General features: G+C 49.2%; 1 protein-coding gene across 3 annotated transcripts in view; it reads right to left on the bottom strand.

Annotated features, from left to right (window-relative positions):
- Phactr3 (phosphatase and actin regulator 3) overlaps positions 1 to 18,825 on the bottom strand; it is a 215,404-nt gene that overhangs the window by 3,036 nt on the left and 193,543 nt on the right. For all 3 annotated transcript variants that reach the window (XM_031372946.1, XM_031372947.1, XM_031372948.1), the window contains exons 9-11: positions 5,786 to 5,841; positions 2,324 to 2,385; positions 983 to 1,123 (exon numbers count right to left, since the gene is read on the bottom strand). In XM_031372946.1, coding sequence (XP_031228806.1) covers positions 983 to 1,123; positions 2,324 to 2,385; positions 5,786 to 5,841 — 259 coding nt within the window. The remainder of the gene's footprint in view (positions 1 to 982; positions 1,124 to 2,323; positions 2,386 to 5,785; positions 5,842 to 18,825) is intronic.

Below are 18,825 nucleotides of genomic sequence, written 5' to 3'. Positions count from 1 at the left end.
GCCCTTCAAAGTCTGAGAGACAAGAATATATATTGGAAACATAGAAAACCTTCTATATTCATATAATACTAACTGCTAAAGATATTCTTTTCCTTTGACCATCTAAGCATGTCCAACTCTATCAAAACAGCATTTTTCTAGTTTGATACATATGCTTAGAAACATTCACAGTTATTGTAAGAACAAATAACTAAGTGATTGTATACATTTTCTCTTCCAAGAAAAATACTCTAAAAGCCTCCTTCACACTTCTGGGCTTATGTCCTCCTAGATGATAGCATTTGACCATGGATGGTCACTTATCCCATGTGTTGGTATTCTGTCTGGACTCCACCCCCACAGTTACCTGGCAATAGACAGGTATGCTCCAGCCCTATATAAGGGGCTGCTTGCCCTCTCCTCTCTCTCTTACTCCTGCTTCTCTCCCTTGCTCCGCCTCTCTCCCCACTCCATTCCCCCCTCTCTCCATGTGGTCATGGCCGGCCCCTACTTCTCTACTCTCTCCTTATCTCTGGGGCTAAGCAGCCCCTTGCATAGTGGATCAGGCCTTCCTGGCTATTGCCAGGTAACTGTGGGGAGGAGCATACCTGGCTGCTGCCAGGAACTGTGGGGGTGGAGTTTAGACAGAATACGAACACCATGTGCTTGGGTCATTTGATTTTTTTTATACCATCTTTACTAATTTTTGCAGTTCACACATCTATGGTATTTGGAAGCTGACATTTCTTAGGGGGGATCCTCATGCACTCTGCCATGTCCACCTATTGGATATGCCAGATACCATTTGCACTGACAACCCCAAATGTCTTATGATACTGCCAAACGTCTTTCAGAACAGAACTTTCCCCTAGCTCAACTTAATCCTAAATTATCTTCATGAAATCAACAGTGTAGGGCGTAATTTACCGAGTGGTTCACACTGTCTAAGAGAGCCCAGCCTGATCATAGATGGGATGCCCCAACCTTCTCAGAAGCAGTGTACCTTATCTGCCGCTGACAGTCTTGTCCAGGGCTTGTCTGCCCTTCTGTCATAGTCCTGTGCTCTTGCTACTTCCACATAGTCACTGAAACGGATCAGAATTTTTCTGTCTCTCAATTCATCAACAGTGGGTCTCTGGTTAAGCTAAAATAAAAGATGGTTATAGTTAGATATCATATGCCACTGTTATTTTCTTATAGTAAGCAGTATATAATAATCTATAAACAACTGTACTTGTGAATTACCATGAATATGCTCTAGTGTGATTTCAGATGCATCAAATAATCCTCTCATAATCTCTTTCTTCCAACACCCAGCTGCCCTGACAGAGCACATGGTCAAGGAGTGGTTGATGGGGTCGCAGACCAAATTACATGTGGTCAGCAGTCTGTTATGCTAACCTCCACTCTCATGAAGAGCTGGAAGGCTGTTGTGTTAGCTCCAAGCTCAACAAAGCATGCGCCTTTGTTGAGAGTCAGCCAGACAATGGAAATGATCAGGAGGAAAGGTAGACTTAGGCCCCTGGAGTTACTTCCTAAACTAGCCATTGTAAATCTAACACATGCGGATTGGAGACCAACAGACTGCTATTCCATAGAAGCAACAACAGCAACCTGCAATCTGTAATCAAGGAACAAGATACATTGAAGGCAACTAGGAATGACAAGTCTGAAAGGTATGTGTTTCTTAGTATTAAAAAACTTCTCAGTTGCCTTCTGGGGAGGGATTGTAAATGCTATTTGGGTTTCACTGCCTTCCCAATGGTTTGTTGTTAGTGCCTCACTAGTCGGTTCCATTAGACACTAGGATATGTACACAAGGCACTGCTCTTGGAGCAACTGACCCCATGTTGTCTGGAAAAGGACACAAAGTCAGTGTGCTTTACACTACCCCTTCCAGACTGCTGCAGAAGTTTTCTCTAGTCCACCCCTATTACAAAATAAAATGCTTGATTATAATCCTATGCAGACTAGTTTCATCCATTTGACATAAGTTACAGTCATCTAGGAAGAAGGAATGCCAATAGAGGAGTTTCCTCCATCTGCTTGGCCTGTGAATATCTGTGTGGACATTTCCTTGGTGACTGATTGGGGAGGGAGAGGTGGCACCACCTACAGTAGGCTGGGCAACCCACTGTAGGTGGTGCCACCCCTGGACAACAATACCTGGGTTGTATAAAACAACCCGAGCAAGCCATAAAGCTGCATTTCTTCATTAGCTCCTGACTCAGTTTCCCTCACGGATGTACTAGGACTTGAAGTACAAGCAAATAAAGCCTTTCCTCCCATGTTTCTTTTTGTCGTTGTGTTTAACATGGCAACAGAGAGCAACTGAGGACAGTACCTTTCTTGTCAATCTTTGTTTGATTTCCCTCCTTTCTTCCTGCTCTGTCTGATCATTCCTTTCTGTGAAAGAGAAATAGAAGCAAGTTAAGCATTTCTTGTTACAGAAGCCAGTCCTAGCTTTCCTGGGGTCCCTTTACAGATGGTACCTCTTGACATATCAGTCTATGTGTTTGCAGTTACTTTCCCCAAAGCTGCTCAGGACTTGCTGGCCTGAGCTGTCCCATCTGACTACCCTTCTCAGGCTAATTCTCCTCTGCCCTGCACGGCAGAAGTGGATTTTTGCCCCTGCTTTCTTCTGTGGAATGGTTGTCTGTTGGTCTCCATGCCACTTGAATATCTTCTCTGTATGTTTATATCTAGGAAAGCATGGAACATACAGTTCCAATAACACAACAGTCAAGCAGGTATTCAGCTCTGAGTAGTACTGTCATCACAGTCTGTCTTCTATCTTTCCATTTTACAAGTGTATAAAATGGAACTTTTAGACCATGACCTCAAAACATGAACTACATTTCTTCCAATTATGGGCAACATAATATAAAATATGGGCATATCTACAACCCAGATGCTTTTCCATTGTTGAAGCCTACATATATGTAACTACCTTCTAAGGGGCCAACAACCTCAGAATTGGCTTTGCCTTGTAGGTTGTGTTCATTCTATACTTGGCAATTAAAGGTAGGCCAGCATGTTGAAATACTGTAGTAATGTAAGCCTGGCCCAGGGGAGCAGAGAGAAAAAAGAATGCAGTCCTATTTCTGGCATTCTAGGTGCTAAATAAAGCCTCAGGTCCCCAGCCTTAACAGAACTCCTGCCTGAGAAATAGATCTCACCCACCAGCACACAGAACAGCAGCACAGCCATGTTTGGGGAAGGGAAACCCTGCAACCTACATCTAATATAATTTTCCATTCTATGCTTTTATTTAAATGGTATGTTTCAAACACGAGTGTATTGGGGGAACTGTGTATGTGGGTGCTGGATGCCTCTGATTATGCTTTCCAATAGTCTTTTTATTTTAAAAGCTATTAGACTAGAAAATTTTAGAGAAAACCACAATCACATTATATGCTTGGTTTTTCAGACATATGTAGTAATAAAAAATGCATTGTTGTAAGCTATGGTGACAAACTTTATAGTGGAACAACTAGGAAACCCTGAAAATGTCATCAGGCCAGAGACTAAGGCTGTGGCATGGAAGTAGTTCTGATTTTTTACAAAGGTCCTGGACAAACTCCACATCTAGTCTTCTTGCGGAAAGGAAAAAGCAGGATTTCCCCACCCCACCCCACCCCCACTTTTTGTGTGAAAATGCTGTTACCACTGTATAAAAAAAAAACAGTTTGGGGAAATTATTCCAGCACCTTGGATAGCTCCATGTGCCTCTTCCATGGGTATCTAGGAAAGTGTGATTGCTTCTGATGTGGTGACTAAGAACTTGGCAGCCAGTAGAGGCAGGCCAATGTTCATGTGTTAAAAATGTCCCATTTCCTCAGGGCCTTAGCTGCTTCACTAGTAAGATGGGGTGAGAGCACGACTCTCAGATTTGTGGTAAACATTAAGGAACACACACAGACTGAACCCAGTCATCACATTCAATTAGGCCATAAAGACATAGAATTCTGAGCGTGTGTCAGATGCACTGACATTTCGTAAGTCTCCTCTTGAAGGGGAGCAAACAGCGTTCAGTCACAAGTGCAACCACACGTATTATGCTGCTCTGTGCTATTCCATATGTGGTGGCCATATCCTTGCCACAGAAGAAAACAGAACCATACAAGTCAAGCAATGAGCTTCTCAGATCCTCCCACTCAGGACACCTAGCAGTTTCTGAGCTAAGGATAAATCTAGCTTGCTGGCAAAGACACTGTGTTTATGATGCGTTGCCATGGCCATCACAAGGAAAATCCACTTTCCCCAGCACCCTCAAGGTTAGTGCAGTCAGTCCCAGCTACTTGCTTGTTCTACTCACACTCACCAGGCAGTCTATTTTTAGGACTCCACTGCCTATTTTAGATAGTAACACAATTAGAAGCACAGGTAGGGAAACCTGGCTGTCCACATGAAAAAGAAGACACTGCTATGGAGGGGCGGAGTGGGATCAGGTTAGTCTGAGCCATGGGGCTCTCTCCTTCCTGTGCCAACAGCACACCTGGAGTACGTCCTAGATCTGGAACTTCACTTGTTGAAGCATAGACCATAGTGTTGATAGTTCCGAAAAGTATCAATGATGTAAGTTTGAATTTTACATAAGTAGCTTTATATTATAATATAAAAATTGCTATCTAAAATGACTTGACTGCTGTTAACTTGATCAAGTATAATATCAGCCACAGTCCTTGCAACAGAACAGAACAGCAGCACCACATGTTTAAAGAAAGAATTCTTTGTGTGTGTGTGTGTGCGTGTGCGTGTGTGTGTTCTTTGTTCATTTCCAAGCTCATTCTCTGTTTAATTATCAAGACTCTAATGCATGTATAGTAAGTACAGTGGCCTCCAAATGCAGGCTTCCAAAAGAAGCTTTAACTATTAAAAAAAATCCTACCATTTTCTTTAAGAAAGAATTTTTAATCTTAGGAGTTTTCCCAGTAGTCTATACAGAGGGGGTAGGCAGCTTTAAGGCTAAGGCCAGCACTGAGGCTAAGACAGGAGAGGAGTAGGGTTCCCTGCATGTTCAGACCATGACTCTCTAGTCCCTCTAATAGAACCAGGTCAGTCTTGGTGCTATTACAGCTTTGAAGAAGACGATCACAAACAAAGCAGCATGAAAAAAGCTTAAGAGTCACACTACTGGATTGATCCGAAGATGACAAACACATTTGGTAGAAAATACTTTAAAAACTAGTCTAGTAGACAGGCACTACTCAGGGTTCGCCTGAAGGTTGGCTACCTTCCATCATCCAAGACGATGAAGCTTCCATACAGTGGACATTACTGCTGGACACCTGGGCTCAGTACACTACAGACACCTAATTGGGGAAACACGGGCAGAGGTACAGAGGGTGCTGGAACCCAAAGTTCTGAGCCACCAAAGTGTCCCTGCTCCAGTGCGCTAGCTGTTTATTTCTCCTAGGTGGAACATGTAAGAGGTGCACCCAGAAATTCCTGACTGGGTCTGTAATCTCTAATGTCCATAGGACTCCCAGTGCAAACTCCCTAGCAGCTCTGCTTGGCACCCAACAAGCACAGGGTTAATGATCCATTTCCCTCGGGTCAACAGGTCCAGCTAATAAACATGAAGATAAGAGGGTCTTTAATTATGGCAGGAAGAGAACTACTTTTACTTCGTTTTTAGAAGGAGCTTTCTGAATACAGCCACTTTAAGGCCTTTCTTTCAGAACCTCTTAGCTGTTCAGATTAAAGGAACCTGCAGAGCTGGGCTGAGCTGTGAGAGCTCAGATTCCTGCAGCAGCCTTAGCACACGTGAGGGAAACCTCCAGAGGAATCTCCTGCTACTCACGTTTCAGGATATTTCTTCTCTCCAGTTCCTCCACGGCGGGTCTCTGGCTCAGCCTTCTGCGGAAAAACACTAAGATTATGTTTTGCACCATGGTGGCTGCCTGGAAATTCTGCCCAGGTCTGTGCAGCGAAAGGTGCCTGGCATATACCCCTGAAGTTCAAGATCACCTTCCAAAGGGTAGAAAAGAGTGGACCACTAGAGCCTCTTGCTGGCAAAATCAAGTCAGAGTTCCATGTGGAAGGGAAAGCCAGTCCACGGAGCCAGTTCTGAGGAAGTCCTTGCTCTACTCCACATCATCACCTGCTCCCTGCCCGGTGTGAACACTTCACCCAGCCACATGCATGCTTAAGCAGGGCAGAGATTCATTCAGGAAAATCTTCTTCCTGCTCACTAGCTTAGGAAGAAGCAGGCAGCACCACTGCTGGGGTTCAGGCTTCTGGCTCCAGCCATGCCCCCAGATCCTTGCTTCCAGGCATCAGCTCCATCCTTCATCCTCAGGACCAGGAAATCAGCCCAAGAATACAGCCAGTTGCCCACCAGGCTGAGAGAAGCCTCCTCTGCCCTGCCCCACCCAGGGGGAGTGTCTAGGGCCAGCTGAGGGGCCTTGCCTCCCGTCAGTGAGCATCAGTGAGCACACAGCTCTAACACCAATGACAGTTGGGGATCTCCCAGCTAACTGGGAAGGGAGCCGCCCACGCACGCACGCCTCCCGCCTTCCTCCTCTTCCCTCGTCCCTCCTCCCTCCTTCCCTTCTCCTTCCAGCAGCTCAGATGAGTGTGCCAGTGTGCTGTGTGAAGACAAATTACTATTTCCTTTTCAGATGATCTCTGGCTCAGGGAATTGGAGGATGCAGCCCAAAAAATAAAACATCAAAACTCCACAAAACATAAACAAAGGGCTTGTCAGGAGAGGGAGGCATAATTAGACAAAATCAATGCCAAGCTCCAATTATTTCTATCTAAAATAATGGCCTTGGGTCAAAGCCAGAAGCCTTCCTACTTCTGGATCCTCAGCCACTATAGAGAGTCATCAGGGCAAAGGCACTGAACACTCAGAGTCAGGGGCTATAACATTTTCCCCCTGTAAAAATGTTGTCTCCAGAAATACATGTCTATTTATAACCCCTGTCCCAGCACAAAGCCTGGGGCATGGTGTGTCTGCTCCACACCTCCCTCTGCACTGGAGCACAAGTTTGCTTTGGCCTCCCCAGAGCCTGGTCTGCCAGCTCTTTCAGGGTAGGGGTGGCCTCTATCCTACTTCTAGTGTTCCCTGACATTGCCTGCCAAATGTGGCCCTTGCTCCCTGCTGCTATGGCCCTAAGCCCTCTCAAATGACCACAGACTACCAGCTATGCATCATATACTGTTCTAAGCTCTCTGAACACATTTCTGTGCCTGGAAAGTTTGGGAGAGTTCACTGTCCAAAAGAAAAGGCAGGTGAATAAGAAACAAAAATTACCAGCCATTTCACAGTGGCCTGGATATACATTTCATGAATCGAGGGATAAGGGACTAAGCAAAGCAGGGGAACTTGGGGAAAGTGCAGTTGCACTGAGACCCTGGCAAGAAGGGGTCAGCCATAGGAGATTACACTCTTTATAGAATCTTTCCTAACTACTCATTTGCTGGACTTGAAGACTAAGGGAAGAAAGAGAGACCACATGACAATCTGCTGGAGTTAAGCCCACAGGGTCTTGGAGGACATGCTATGTGAGCAGGCTATCTTGTGGGAAGTGTGGAGCCAGCGAAGGTTCTGGGGCTGGGAGATGGCATAGTGTAAGGCATTCTCCCATTGAGTCTGCTCAAGAAGTGCTCCACTGACGGGGATTATTCAAGCAGGTTATGGCATAATAGGCAATATTACAGGACAGAAGAGGATGGGCTTTGGAAAAGGGAGGAGAAACCCTGGTGATCAGAGCTTGGGACACATCATTTCCTGACTGAGTATGTGTAGGTAGGGCACTTGGAGTTGTAGAGACTGAGTTGATGTAAAATGGCACTTTGTAACATTTGCTGGGAATTCAGAAATCTCTCAAGAATTCACACCACCTCAAGGATGTAAGGTCAAACCCAATGGCTGTAAGGTCAGGGTGGCTGTGGCAAAGGCTGTAAGGTCAGGATGACTGGCCAAGGGTTGTAAGATCAATGGCCAAGGGCTTGGAAGGTCAGGGTGGCTGTGGACGAGGCCGTAAGGTCCTTGTGAATCAGGATTCAGGCTGTCAATGCATACCTTCTCTGACATTTAGAAGTAAATATTTTCTCCAGAAAAACAATCCTAGCAGGACCTTGTTCCCTAATACCTGATTACTTGTGTTACTTGGTCACCTGTGTCAGGTACTTCCTCCTAGCCCCAGTGGCATTCTTCAAGTCTACTACCCAGCAGAAGACAGAGAACATAAGGGACTCCACGCACTGGCCTGCACCTGGAAACAGTCAAACTGCTCAGACTCTCCTCTCTTCCCCTGTGTCCAGGACCCCACCAATGACGGTGGTCAGCCACACCAAGGCAGCTGAACTTCCACAAAGCCCCTTGGCTCACTATTCTAAGAATCTCACAGGACCAAGCACATCTGGTTCTGGTAAGTTCCTGGCCTATCTGCCAGGCCAGTACTGGGAGGCCAGACTCTCCTACCCACGAGCTAACGTGTGGAACAGCTCACCTCTAAGTCAGGTGAACACAGCAGGTATGAGCAGCCCATTGTTATTGCTCTGATCATTTGTAGTAACTGCAACCTCTGTTATTATTAGCTTCTCAATGTTTATGGAATTACATAGAGGCTTTTTTTTTTTTTTTAACTAGCACATACTGCCCAAGCCAGGTACAGAACCCTGAAAAGAGATAGTTTACAGAGGCACTTGACCAACTGAGTTTTAGTTTGGGGAACAAAGCCTCACACCTGAGTTAATGAGGTCTCATTCCTGCCTCCACCCCAAACCAGGCATCTGAGACCCTGTGAAACTGGAACAGCATGGGAGCCTGACACCCAAATACCTGGTCTCAACCCAGGCCACAGGAGTCCCAGGAACAAGAACTAGAACCCACAGCTGAATCCAAAGAAGGGAGATCCAGAACCATAGCAGATGGGGCAGCAGCAGCAGGAAAGACAACAAGCCCGACCTGCAGGACAGGTGGGCAGCTGAAGCTAGAGAGAGCTGTCCCACAGTAGAAAGTGAGGCACAGATGCCTTGCCTGCAATGCAGTGGCCACTCAGGCCATGAGCACATGGGCATTTTGTGGGTAGAAAGGAAGGTGCTAAAGGGGTCAATTGTACTGGCTGGTGGTGTGTGCCAACTTGACAAGGCTGGAGTTATCACAGAGAAGGGAGCTTCAGTTGGGGAAGTGCCTCCATGAGATCCAGCTGTGGGGCATTTTCTCAATTAGTGATCAAGGTGGTAGGGCTCCTTGTGATGGTGCCATCCCTGGGCTGGAAGTCTTGGGTTCTATAAGATAGCAGGCTGAGCAAACCAGAAAAAGCAAGCCAATAAGGATCATCCCTCTATGGTCTCTGCATCAGCTCCTGCTTCCTGACTTGCTTGAGTTCCAGTCCTGACTTCCTCTGGTGATCAACAGCAATGTGGAAGTGTAAGCTGAATAAACCCTTTCCTCCCCAACTTGCTTCTTGGTCATGATGTTTGTGCAGGAATAGAAACCCTGACTAAGACAGAGCTCACCACTCCTTCATGGTCCTAGAACTCCATGAGTGGACCTGATATATCTTTCTGTCAGTAAGCCCAGACAGGTAGGTGTTGGTGAAGGATGGAAAGAATGTTGCTGGGTCTTCTCTCACTCCCTAGACTAGCATCTGGACAATGCTACCACTTTGGTGCCATCACATTAAGGACAAGGAGCCAGGAAACATCAAGAAATTGCTCCAGCAGAACAACTCTGGAAGCCAAGGAGGCCAGGAGCACTGAGAGGTATAGGGAAGGCCCATGAGCACCACTGCCCAGTGGGATGCATACATAGCTCTTGGCTCTCATTGCCACTGCCCATGGTTTGGTGACAGTGACTTACAACCTCAAGCTGACTCCCTACAGTAAGGCTTGAAGGGGTGGTAGCTAAGAACAGCACCATGGGGCTGAAAGGCCCCAAGGGAAGAAGTATTGTAGCACAGTAGCATCCAGTCTACACAGGGGAGAGAGTGCTGGAAGGCTGGAGCAACAGTGCAGGTTAGGACTGCACTTCACCCAGGGCCGGCAAGCATCACAGATTCTAGATCTATGAATCCCTGTTGGATCTAGTGCAGGGGAGCTAATAGGAAAGTGACTGCCTCAGTGGATTTCTGTGGCTGTCAACCTGAAAGTCACTCATAGGTTAGGCTAAGTATGGGCAAGACTCCAAGAATGGGCAGTCGGGGCACAGGGAGGAAGAGGTGGCAGGGGGAAATGGTAGGTTGGCATGTAGAGATTGAGGTAGCACAGCATACAGTGGGTAAGTACTGAAGGTAAGGGGTACCTCCTCATTCCTGTCTGTGGAAGGCTGGCAAGCTTCTGCTATGCTGGGCCAGTACCTAGGGTCAGCACACTAACATCTGAAAACCAGACTCAGCTCTGCCCTGGCCACTGGGTACCAGGGTCCATGTTCTCCCCATCTTGGGCGATCCCTTGCCTCAGCAACTTACAGGGCTAAGAGGAGCAGCACAGACTGAATGTAGGTAGGCATTATGGCTATTGTCCCCCACTGTGTAGAGCCTGGGTCTCCACTCTGCTGGTAGCCCCACTGTGGGCCTGGACCTATAGGAAGGGCTATTGCATCAGACACTAGGGTTCCCTCTCTTAGACATACTCTTTATCGGATACTTCCACCTTCTCTCCCAAACACACTTTCCTCCCTCATATATGCCCTCTTCCATCAGACATGTTCTCCCTAAGGTGCTCAGATACCCCTCCCTCCTCCCTCCTCCCTCCTCCCTCCTCCAGCACACTTCCCTCCTCTAACACATACATAGACACAGACATAAACACACAGGCACACAGACATACCAACCAGTGTCATTTCCATGACTGCAGGGCAGAAGGCACGTGTGGAGTTCATGCCGGAATCCCTCACCTCTGCCTACCCCACCCTAGCTACCAAGCACCCAGGCACTGGCTCGTCTGCTTAAGTTCAGATACCTGGAGTCCAGCTGCTGCCTCGCTGCTCACCTTCAGCCTTGGACCATACAGTCCAGGAGCCACTGGACTGCATGCATCTGCCAGGAGCCACTGTCCTCTTCCAAGGTACCTTTCCACTATCCTGTGAGGTGCCTAGAGATGCAAGCTTGAGGTGACTCCTGACATTGTCCTGGCTCCAGTTGGCAAAGGCCTCTAGCAAGAATGGGCCATTTCTGTGCTCAGTTCTGCAGCCTGGAAGCATGGGCCCCAGCCTGTTTGCACATGGCTGTGGTCACTGAGTTGTGCAGGACTCAGTGTGTGTAAGCTCCTGTGAGGGCCTCTGACCCTGCTTAAGGGTTCCACTTGTCAGGTGAACCCCCAGACTAAGCCAGAGAGAATTGCTATCATGGGCTTCTTCAGACGGCCTGACCAGGGGCCCTGCTCACACTTAGTGGGATGCTGGGACCCAAAGCTAAAACCAAGGCTGTCCCAGAAGAAAGTATTGATGTGGGCCAGATCAGGGTTAACTACACTGGGGAGGGAAAGCTGGTTGAGGTAGAGTAGGTCAATGGTGGGAGCTGCCAAAGAAGTACAGTCTAGCTGCCCCTTCTGGTCCCACAGCACATGCTCTTTTAGACTGACGCTGCGGAACTCCTGTGAGGACGACACTGGGGACAGTGCTGCCCATAATAGTCAAGATGTAGAATCATCTGTGGTATCCTTTGACATGGACAGAGAAAATGTGAGCTGTAGAGATGGTCCAGTCAGTGAAGCGCTTGCTGCACAACATGAGGACATGCTCCCCGGCAGCCAGGTCAAACTGATAGGTGTGGTCAATGCATGCCTGTAATCCAGCCCTGGAGAGGGGGTGACATGCAGTACCTAGCGAACTTTGTGAACTCCAAGCAAAGGGGATGAATGTCTCAAGAGACGAGTGTGCTTCTGAGCATGATATCCGAGGTTATCCTCTGACCTGCACATGCATGAACACACAAAGGCACCACAGAAGGATCTAGGGATCATTGCATTTAGTTTATAAGGCAGACACAGAAAGACGGGTACCTTAATTTCACTCATACATGCAAAGTACATCTGAGCTCGCAGAACCAGAGTGTAGACTGGAGTGACTGCTGCACTGGGACAAGGCCACAGCCATCATGAAGGAACAAACACTGTATTCCTATCCCTCAGGATGAGAACAGTGGACAATAGCACTTGTGTATATATATCATGTGTAATTCAGAATTCCAGGAAAGACGATTCTGGGTGTTCTTTTCACACGCTTATGAACACCTACAACATCTCAATGTATCACGCCCTCAAAAGCTGTTGTCTGCCCACGAAAACCATCCCAAGACATACATATCACTAATCCAAGAAGCAAGAGATCAGGTTTTGTGGGCAAAGAGGTCTCAGAGCTCTTCTTACTGTAACACATTCCATGTTATTATATGTAAACGCCCTTCTACCACATACGTAAGAATGACAGGAGCCTTTATATGGAGACAGAGCAGGCCTCAGCGATGGCTCTGTGGCATTGAGCCTTCCCACCATGTGCTCACGCCAGCTACGGCATCTCAGGCCAACCCTGGAGGAGCCCTGCCCTTCTCTGAGCCTCATGGCTCTATGCAGAGAGCACTCAGCACACAAGTGCTTGCCACTTCTGTCTTCTGCAGCCATGTTTCTACTTGCCCCTCCTCCCCACACAGTTCCCCTGGGACACCTTCCCAGGTCACTGTGTCCAAGCCTTAATCTACCTTGCAATCCTAATTCGTATACCAGGTCCATCTCTGGGCAATGGCCTCCCTTCACCTTAGCTCTAAGCTCTCTGGGTGTCCTCTGCTCAAATAAACTTGCAGCTACCACAACTCTCACCTGTCCTCCTGTATGAGAAGGGCTCTGATCTGAGGCAGAGACAGGAATAATTGCATTTGAAAGCCCTGTGAAATCGATAAGGTATCTATTCTCTTTGATGTTTGGGTTTTCTTCTGAACAGTGGGTAGATGCTACAACGCCTCGGGTTCCCCATCAGGACAGAAGCACGAGGCAGCATACATCGGGCCCTCAGAGGACAGCAGTCTCTAAGTCCCCGTTGGCATATGTATGGTCTTAGCTACCTGGTGCTCCTGGCCAGGTGAGTGCAGGTCCACAGGAAATTCTGAGAAGCCTGAGGCATGGCACGGTGGGCCTGACTTAAGAAGGGATGCAAAGTTACCACTCCACAAGCTTCAATTCAAGCAGCTACCAGTGTAGTGTCATCTCGACAAAGTCTCCACTCAGGGTTTCCTACCAGGTCAACTAAGCTTTGGACCAACATTGAGAGGTTCCTTCTCGAAGAGGCAGACACATCCTAGAGACAGGCTGCCGCTGGAGAGCAGATGGCACGGCACCCACAGAGCCCGTGGCTATTTTGGGAGGCAATCCTGCCCCACAGCCAGCCCTGAGTCACAATGAAACTGGGATTTCCCAGTGAGGGTGTGCCAAACACACCATTCAGATCCAGAACCAGGAAAGTGGAAAGTTCTTTTTACTCCTGCCTGCTGTCCTCAAAACAAGCAGGTGTTGGGACATGGACCCTGAGTCACAGGTCCCTGGATGATAGGACACCTGGAGAATAGAGGTCAAGAGTAGAGTGATGTTCTCCCCACATCACATGACAGAGCAAGAAGCCATGAGGAGGCCAGGACTGAGCACCCCACAGAGGTCCCAGCCAGCTCCAGACCTGGAGAGGACAGTGTGTGTCCATATCAGGATCACACCCCTCTGACCAGTGGACTTCTCACTTACCAAAGGCTCACCTAGGGAGATGCCGACTGCTGATGCACACATGCACGCATGCACACGCGCGCACACACACAAAACAATGCTATGTCATATCCAGAATACGAGGGGAAAAGGTGAAATTAAGTTTCCACAAAGTAGCACACATTTTATGTGGGAGCTCAGACACGACCTCATTAGGTGACGGGGTGAGAACTGCATTGCTACACCTACACAGATATCAGGATGACATCAGCTGCTAATGTACCAGGCATGGAGGGATGCTGTCACGTCTGAGCAGTTGCTTCTGGAAACACAGGGAAAATTCTTGGTAACGCTCTGGACAGAACAAGGCTCTTTCTTCCCTCTGGTTCCAGAGCCTTGGCCTTCCAGGAAGCAGCCTGCATGCCATTTCAGCAAGATGCATCGTGTTTGTCCATGTGCCATAGCTCATGTTCTTGGGATCATGGGGGGGGGGGCATTCAAAGTCAAGTGTGCATGGGAGGGTGGGGAATCTTCACTGCTCAGGGGCTGACCCTTAAGCTTTAGGACACATCCTGGTGTCAGGACAGAATCACTAGACAGGCACCCACTACTGACCCTCCATGATCCTATCCCAGAATTCCCAGAGGATGGCTGGCCTGCCAATGACTGACATGCATCTTTGCCTCCACTGGTGCCTCTCTCCAGCCACAGTGAGGAGTGTTAACAACAGAGCATGGAGGGTTATATGAAGCCAGATACCCACAATGCCATCTGTTAGTTACAGAGTCTTTTTTTTTTTTTTTTTTTTTTTTTTTTTTTGAGACAGGGTTTCTCTGTGTAGCCTTGGCTGTCCTGGAACTCACTCTGTAGACCAGGCTGGCCTCGAACTCAGAAATCCACCTGCCTCTGCCTCCCAAGTGCTGGGATTAAGGGTGTGCACCACCCCTGCCCAGCAACAATGTCATCTGTGAGACTTCCTATTTCTTTTGTCTGGCACTGCCCCCACACATCCTATGTGAGAAAAGGTTTTCTAGGTGTCTAGACTGCCTTCCCCTTGTGGCAGGAGTCAGAGCTCCTGGGGTACTAAGACTGGGAGGGCCCTGCTTCTAGTTACCTGGCAAATAGGCAGAGACCGGCGGCAAGAGCACCTCCTCTCTAGATGAGTGCCAGGATACCTGGGAGGCATCAACCTGGCCTTTCCTGCTCTCCAGAGTGATACAAGTGCTCAGAACAGATGACACCAAAGGGGCAATAGAGTGTATTGCCTGAGGAGACTCTCAGGCTCTTCAGAGAGGAAAATTGTGTTGGAGATACGTGGGGAGGAAGGATAGGTTGCCCACCACAGGACATAATGTGTAAGCTGCCTGTGGAAAGGCATTTCCTCTCAGGGAAGAAGAGAGAAAATCATTCTAAATGTCCGCTGTCAGGGACTGATTCGGACCGTACTACATGGAGGAGAGACAGGAGCACATGTGTCAGAAAGCGAGGACAGGATAGAGCAAGGAAGAGTGAGAGCAGGGTTAGATGCCAAGACAGCAGCACAGCTGGGTGCTGACACAGGCCAGTCTGTGCACATCATACATCAGTTACCAGAAAGGCGCATGGGGCATACATGGTCCCTGTCCTCAGGCAAGGGACAGAACAATGCACAGATGTGCCTAAGCTGGTCAGCAAGGTGCTGCCAAGGATAAAGGGCAGAGGGCAAAGGGCGGCCCATACCTGGTTGAATCCCTGCCACCCTCCTTAGCCCTCTGGTCCCAGACAAGGCAGAGTCTAGCCACGAAGAACCAACACTGGTCCCATAGGAGCCCAGGTCAGGGTCACCCACTCCATGACAGAGATCCTGGAAGGAGGCCAAGTGGACATGCAGCTGGCTGGCAGAAAGCACGCCCAGGAACTGTGCTCCAGCCCTGCCTGCCCTGCCCCTCCTCACCACCTCCCACCTCCAGCTCTCTGCTGGCTCCTCCTCTGGTCCTTTGTCTGTTGGCCTGGCTGACTTGCCAGTTTACTCTGTCTACCATAACAATAAACCATAACCAGAGTGGCTGGTAAACAGCAGAAATGCATGTCTCCCGTTTCTGGAGTGTGGAAAGTCTAAGAGTAGGAACCAGTGCTTAGGGTATCAAACACATTCACGCCGCTCACACATGGTGGGAAGGGCAGTCTCCCTGGGCCCCTTCCATAGGAAGCTGTGATGCGCCATCTTCAATGTTAGCTTGGCTGGATTTGGAGTCACCGAGGAGCCCCACTGTTGGGTGTGTCTGTGAGGAAGTTTCCAGAAACTTTAACTGAGGTGAGAAGGTGTGTCCTGAATGTGGGCGGCACTATCCCATGAGCTGTGGTCCTTTGCTGAATGGAAATGAGGAGGTGAGCTGAGCACCTCTTGCTGACAGTGGCTGCAGTGTGACAAGCTGCCTCACAGTCATGGCTTCCCAGCAATGGTGATTCCCCAGCACTGGAGGGCTGCCTCTCTGCACTGTGAGCCAATCATGGCCTCCGGGGGGCTGCCCCTCTGCACTGTGAACCAACGCAAGCCATACCTTCCTTAAGTTGCTGTTTAGGTATTTTGTTTGTCACAGAAACAAAACTAAAGCAGACAGTGACCCCAAGGAGACCCTAATTATCTTCCCAAAGCTGCACCCCAAGCGGCATCTCACTGGGGGCGGGCATGTGAGTTTGGGAACAAACATTAAAAAACAATGCTCACCAAGCTTGCTTCCACCTCAGGGCTTCTGCGCATGCCATTCCCTCTGTCCAGGAAACTGACTGCAGACCCTTGCAAGGCTCAGAATAAGGAAGCAGAGCAACCTTGACTACTCCTGAAGATACAACTGGCTAGTGAATGGCCACCAGCAAGAGGCATCCTGTGGGTAACCACAGGTGCAGATCTGGCCACATAGGCATGAGAGCCCTTCCCAGGGGCAGGAACTCCGTCCCTCACTGTTAGTCCTTACGCCTTCTACAGTGCTAGCTGGTGCATAGGCTGGAGTGACCAGGATCCTACCATTGTGCATGGCCTCACACATATGGGACCCAGACAGCATGGACTATTAGTAAGTCCTACAGAGGCGCCTGCAGAGCCCCGTGAGTGGCCCTGGCCACATGGAACCATCCTGGCACTGCAGAGCCCCGTGAGTGGTCCTGGCCGCGTGGAACCATCATTGCACTGCAGAGCCCAGTGAGTGGCCCTGGCCACATGGAACCATCATTGCACTGCAGAGCCCCATGAGTGGTCCTGGCCGCGTGGAACCACCATTGCACTGTAGAGCCCCGTGAGTGGTCCTGGCCACGTGGAACCACTCTGGCACTGCAGAGCCCCGTGAGTGGCCCTGGTCGCGTGGAACCATCATTGCGCTGCAGAGCCCCGTGAGTGGCCCTGGTCGCGTGGAACCATCATTGCGCTGCAGAGCCCCGTGAGTGGCCCTGGTCGCGTGGAACCATCATTGCACTGCAGAGCCCCGTGAGTGGCCCTGGTCGTGTGGAACTATCCTGGCACTGCAGAGAGGCAGACAGCAGCAAGCTGGGGTGACAAGACTGCCAAGAATGGGGACAGATGTCCCAACCACAGCTACCAAGAGTGGAGATGAGACCTTCTGCTAGCCCTGCTGAAAATGTAGAAGTTCCCCTCACCTAGGGTAGAGATGGGACATCCCATCATCACTGGTTGGACAGTAACATGGGCCCTGCAGGTATATTCTCCTGTGGTCATAATCCTCCACTGTCAAAAATGACAAATGTGACCAGGCAAGGTATTACCCACCTATCATCCTAAAACGTAGAGGGCTGAGACAGAAGGGTTGAGAGTTCAAGGCCACCCAAGGCTACATAGTGGGATTCTGTCTCAAAGAAGCCCACAACATTTATATACACACCTGTTCTCACCACCAGACCCAATCCCACTAATATGTTTTCCAAGTGTCTTGAATAATATCACACACATGCACACACATTCTATACACACATACACACACACACACACACACACACACACATACACACCACACTATAGTGAAAATGTGGTGTGTAAAAAGCTGAAGCCTCTATGTTGGCCCTGATGTGGAAGGCTTGACAGACAGACTTGAATAAACAAAACAGCAAGAAAGTGAGCACTCATAGCAGGCTCCCACCATGCAAAACCTCAGGACTGGGGAGGTGGCTCAGCTGGAGGGACCTGAATACAACCACAAGGGCCTGAGTTCACATCCCCAGAACCCAGCTATGCTGGTCTATTTACTATCCAGGTGCCTGCTGGGAAGCAGGGAAAAAGGTCCTTGGGGCTTGCTGGCCAGCCTAACCTAATTGGCGAACTGCAGCCCAATCAGAGACTCAAAGGAGGTGGTCAGATGACGTCCCTGGGGATGAGCCAAGGTTGGCCTCTGGCTTTACATATGTGCATATGTGTGGACACACCCAAACCTCACCCTACCCACACACTCACAAAGAAACCTGGGCTCCACTCAACCTTTGCCTCAATGCTGGCCTCTCCAGGAATGAACTGTGGAGTCCTGTCTGCCCTTGAACTACCTGCCCATCTTGTCTCTGTGACGGTCAGAGTTGAACAAGTCAGAGATCTCAGTCTGACTAGATGGTCACCCCCAGTTACCCATCCAAATTCCCAAAGAATAAAGTGGCAGGGCCCAGTAGCTGCAATCTAGCCCACACCAGCCACCTCAGTGGGAAGCAGATTCTGAGCTTAGTGTGGAGCCTTCAGTGGGCCAGAACAAAGAGGCAAAGGCCTCAAGCGGACTCCGGAAGGAGGAGGGAGCCCATCCGTGCACACGGCTGCAGACTTGCCCGAGAGGCAAGCTGTGCTCAGGGTCTGTTCTCTCCCAGTCCAGACCTGCACAGCAACCCTGCCTACAATGACCCTACAGCTCTGTTCTCACCATCCACAGGTGGCAGCTGCTGTCCCCAGCCCTGTGCTGTCCCCAGCCCTGTGCTACCAGCTGTGCTTATTACTGGAATTCCGTAATTCAATTAAGCTTTCTGTACACTGACTGCTTGACTTGCTGTGGGTAGTAAAGGGACATGTCTATGAAAGCCAAATGAAACATTCCGGAGCCAGAGCAGAAGGCTTCCAAAGCTGCTGCAGGTGAGTGTGCCTGCATGTAAGGATGAGATGTGGTAAGCGCCCGTGGAGTCTGAGGGTGAGTGTGCCTGTATGTAAGGATGGGATGTGGTAAACACCTGTGGAGTCTGAGG

The sequence above is a fragment of the Mastomys coucha genome, unplaced genomic scaffold (assembly GCF_008632895.1).
Source record: "Mastomys coucha isolate ucsf_1 unplaced genomic scaffold, UCSF_Mcou_1 pScaffold15, whole genome shotgun sequence".
In the NCBI taxonomy this organism is placed as follows: domain Eukaryota; kingdom Metazoa; phylum Chordata; class Mammalia; order Rodentia; family Muridae; genus Mastomys; species Mastomys coucha.
This window is presented reverse-complemented; position numbering and strand designations above follow the sequence as displayed.